The 3,499-nt window shown below is 33.8% G+C and overlaps 1 protein-coding gene across 1 annotated transcript in view; it reads left to right on the forward strand.

The window, feature by feature from the left end:
- The first annotated feature begins 3,026 nt into the window (after positions 1-3,026).
- The window catches only part of LOC106463493 (synaptic vesicle 2-related protein-like), a 40,766-nt gene continuing 40,293 nt past the window's right edge, over positions 3,027-3,499 (forward strand). The window contains exon 1 of the mRNA XM_022391008.1: positions 3,027-3,150. Within this exon, the coding sequence (XP_022246716.1) occupies positions 3,027-3,150 (124 nt within the window). The remainder of the gene's footprint in view (positions 3,151-3,499) is intronic.

The raw sequence follows: 3,499 nt of genomic DNA on the forward strand, positions 1-3,499 counted from the left end.
ATTTGAACTGATAGACTAGAGAGAGGGCAGACAGTGAACAGTAGCTCATCGCAAACTTTCAGTGTTCTTTTTTTTTCTGACCAAAGGCTTAGATTTGTCAATGAAACTTAAATTAAACCTACGGCTTCAAATTTCGAAGTGCGTTTTGTGAAGCAACGCCATGCAAACAACAAACTTCCAGATTCAAAGTCTGAACACCATACCAACTAAACACACCAAGCCAATATGAAGAAATTAACCTCGATTTGGATACTGGTAGAAGTTACGCTGTACTAGAAGGAACATGGGAAACGAAATGACATTATAATGGTACAGTGGTTTTGGCAAATTAATTCATTGATACTTTATTTCAGGCACTATTTTACTTTCCTAATGGTTGCTTTATATGCCTATCCAATAATGCGGCCCTGACTAGATCTGTTTTTATTGTTTGCAAGATTAGAAATGCCAAACATTTACTCGATGAGGGGAAAAAACCTTTAGTGTAAAAAGAAAAAACTGTATAGTTTGTTATCCTTATGTTCCAGCATAAAGTAGAATGTTTGTAGAATGATTGGAACGCTTTGCTAATCGTTACATTTTAGGTACTATATCAATAGATCTGTGCAACTAAAAAAAAAAAGAGGAAAACTCAGAAAAAGTACCTCTACAACAACAGCAAAATATCATCTAGAATTTTAGACGCAACATACTTCTAAAACAATAACAGACAACATACAAAAAAATATATCTCTACAACAAAATTAAAATCTCATTTACAGAAAGAGATAGATGTACTTTTACATGAAAACAGCCCGTCACAGTACATCTTAGAAAAACGTCTCTCTGTAACAATAATAAAAAACTTCGATAGTACATCTTTCTAAAACATTCAAAAACTATTACAAGGTCACTTTAAAACATAAACACAGTCTAGGTGTCCAAAAAAATGGTCTGCTCAAAATTTCATCTGAAGAGGTTAGTCAAAGTTAAAAGAACAACTTGCATATACTGATGCAGTGATGTTATCGCAGATAAAACGGAAGGTAAGTATAAAGAAGGTATACATCTGCATACCACAATAAGAATCTAAGGCTGTTAATATATAATTGACACTTGAAACCGTCGGTACTTGGTGAAACTCCGTGATTACAAAATTGAGGAAAAACAAGACAATTGCACTTTTCACAAATACATAATTTATCATGACCATGGTTTCGCCAGTAAAAGCTGTTGAAATGACTATGTCAATAATTTTGTTAAGTACATTTTTCTTGAAGGTTTGCTGTGAATAAAGAATAGGCTTATTATAACTTTAGAACGAAAGCTTTCTTTTTCATGAGTTATCTGTTGTTAAGCACGAAGCTACACAATGACCTATCTTTGCTCTTCTCCCCACGGGTATCGAAAACCAGTTTTTAGCATTATAACCCCCTCATGCTTACCCCTGAGCCACCGTGGGACACTTTGCTGTTCTTATGAAGATTTCCAGTGATAACTTTTGCATTTGTTATCCTTCTTGTGTCCATCAATGCCTTCGCACTTCTAGAAAAAACAACAAGAAAAAGATAAGAAAATTAGAAGTCTGTAATGCTCAAGCCTCACTTATATACCACAGTGGCCTAACTTCCAGGTTTGTGAAAACGGTTTTCTTCTTTGTTATGCTTTAATATATATATATATTGTATGGAAACTTTCGCAAAGCTATGTAAAATGTTATTTGTGCATAGCCATCCTTAAATTTGAACTAACAAACTAGAGATGGGCAGATAGTCAACAGTACCCCCACGAACTCTTAGTCTACTCTTGTATAACCAAATACTTGGACTTGAACGTCAATCTTGTAGCAAACCCCACAGTTCGAAATTTGGAGTGCGCTTTTGAAGCAACGTGAAGTAAATCATGAACCCTCGGATTCACAGTCTGAGCACGTAATCACTAAACACACTCCACCAATATGGTAACAAATCAACACTGAACCCCATTTACCTAGTGCCAATAGCCATGCTGAACTAAAATGGAAATTACACCTGTATAACAAACAAAAAGAAAGCTCAGAAAACAATTCTGATGAATTTCCGCATATTTTCTCGTATCGTTAACGAGATAATAAACAAGAACCTGAAGTAGAGGAAGATTCAGAACCCAAAAGTTCACATCTGAAAATTAACGACTGTTTTCATGACATTTATGGCCGAATAAATTGGAATCACAGCAAACCTATTTTACCACATACCTACCAAGTTCCTAGATGCAGTTCAAGTGGAATTATTTCTTCCAATTACGATCTTGGAAACCGTCATCTGCAAACAATGGAGGGTCAAAGGAAAGTTTTTCCAAAATATATTGACTGAGGCTTATCTTGGCATTCTTCGCAGAAGCTTATTTCAATAAATGTTGTAGTGTTGTGAACTACGTAATAATAGCATTCAACTTGAAAGCAGTTCCATGGACAGAACGAACCAGAAACATTGTTATTATAAACCGCAATAAACCCACCTCCTCTAAAGTAAGCAGCATACAAACTCAGAAATAACTCAAATACATTTGAATGAAGTGTTTTGTTTCTATCTCTAAAGATATAGGATATGGTCTATTTTAATATGAGTTCAATACTTCAATCAGCATCTCGAAGTGTGAGAAATGTCACCCAATCAGTTCAGAAAAACAAAAATTAGCAAGGCAAATAAAAAGCACTAGAAATTTAGAATCTGCATTCTTTTAAAATATCAACAAAGTACCATAAGTACTACTTACAGTATAAGAAACATATTTCTATAACAATAAACACCATAAAGAAATATTAATATAACCGCTTTTTGGAAATAATAAAATACTACAAAACAGCTGTACTATGATGAGCTAACTCTAAGTATGTTGAACACGTGATTCACCTGGCACCAGAGCTCAACAAACCAACGTTGTAAACAGATACAAGTACTGTTCAGCATTTTGGCAAGAGCTGGCATAAAAGAGAAACGCTTGTAATTGTTACTTCATAATATCAGACAAAAATAGAAAGAGAGTACGATTTTTAAGTATTAAAAATGGATTGTTCGTGTTCAAGATCGAATAATGACGAAGTCAATTTAGTCCCTTTAAATGATACAGATGCATCATCATATGAAACCATCCGCCATGTCTCTAAGCAAACACGACAACGTGCGTCGGGTAAGTCGATCCAGTAAGTTAATAACTAATATATAATGAGTATTCAATTCAGCTCATCATTAAAGCTTAAGTATAATATATAGATTATTACTCACGTGACTGGTTATGCTGGTTTTACCAGAATCAATTAAACTTTTTACTGACAGTTTACACGTTTAGCAAAAAGAGCTTATTTGATGCGCTTGTAATCACCTGAATTAAATATGAAAATATAAAATACTTGTGAGTTCATAAAGAAAATAAAAACTCGCAGAGCCGTTAAGTAATGATCAAATATGATTCAAGATTTTTCTTTTTTAGACAGTTTTTTGTTTTGTTTTGTTTGTTTTTTTGAATTTCGCGTAAAGCT

This window comes from Limulus polyphemus, unplaced genomic scaffold, assembly GCF_000517525.1.
Source record: "Limulus polyphemus unplaced genomic scaffold, Limulus_polyphemus-2.1.2 Scaffold1423, whole genome shotgun sequence".
In the NCBI taxonomy this organism is placed as follows: Eukaryota; Metazoa; Arthropoda; class Merostomata; order Xiphosura; family Limulidae; genus Limulus; species Limulus polyphemus.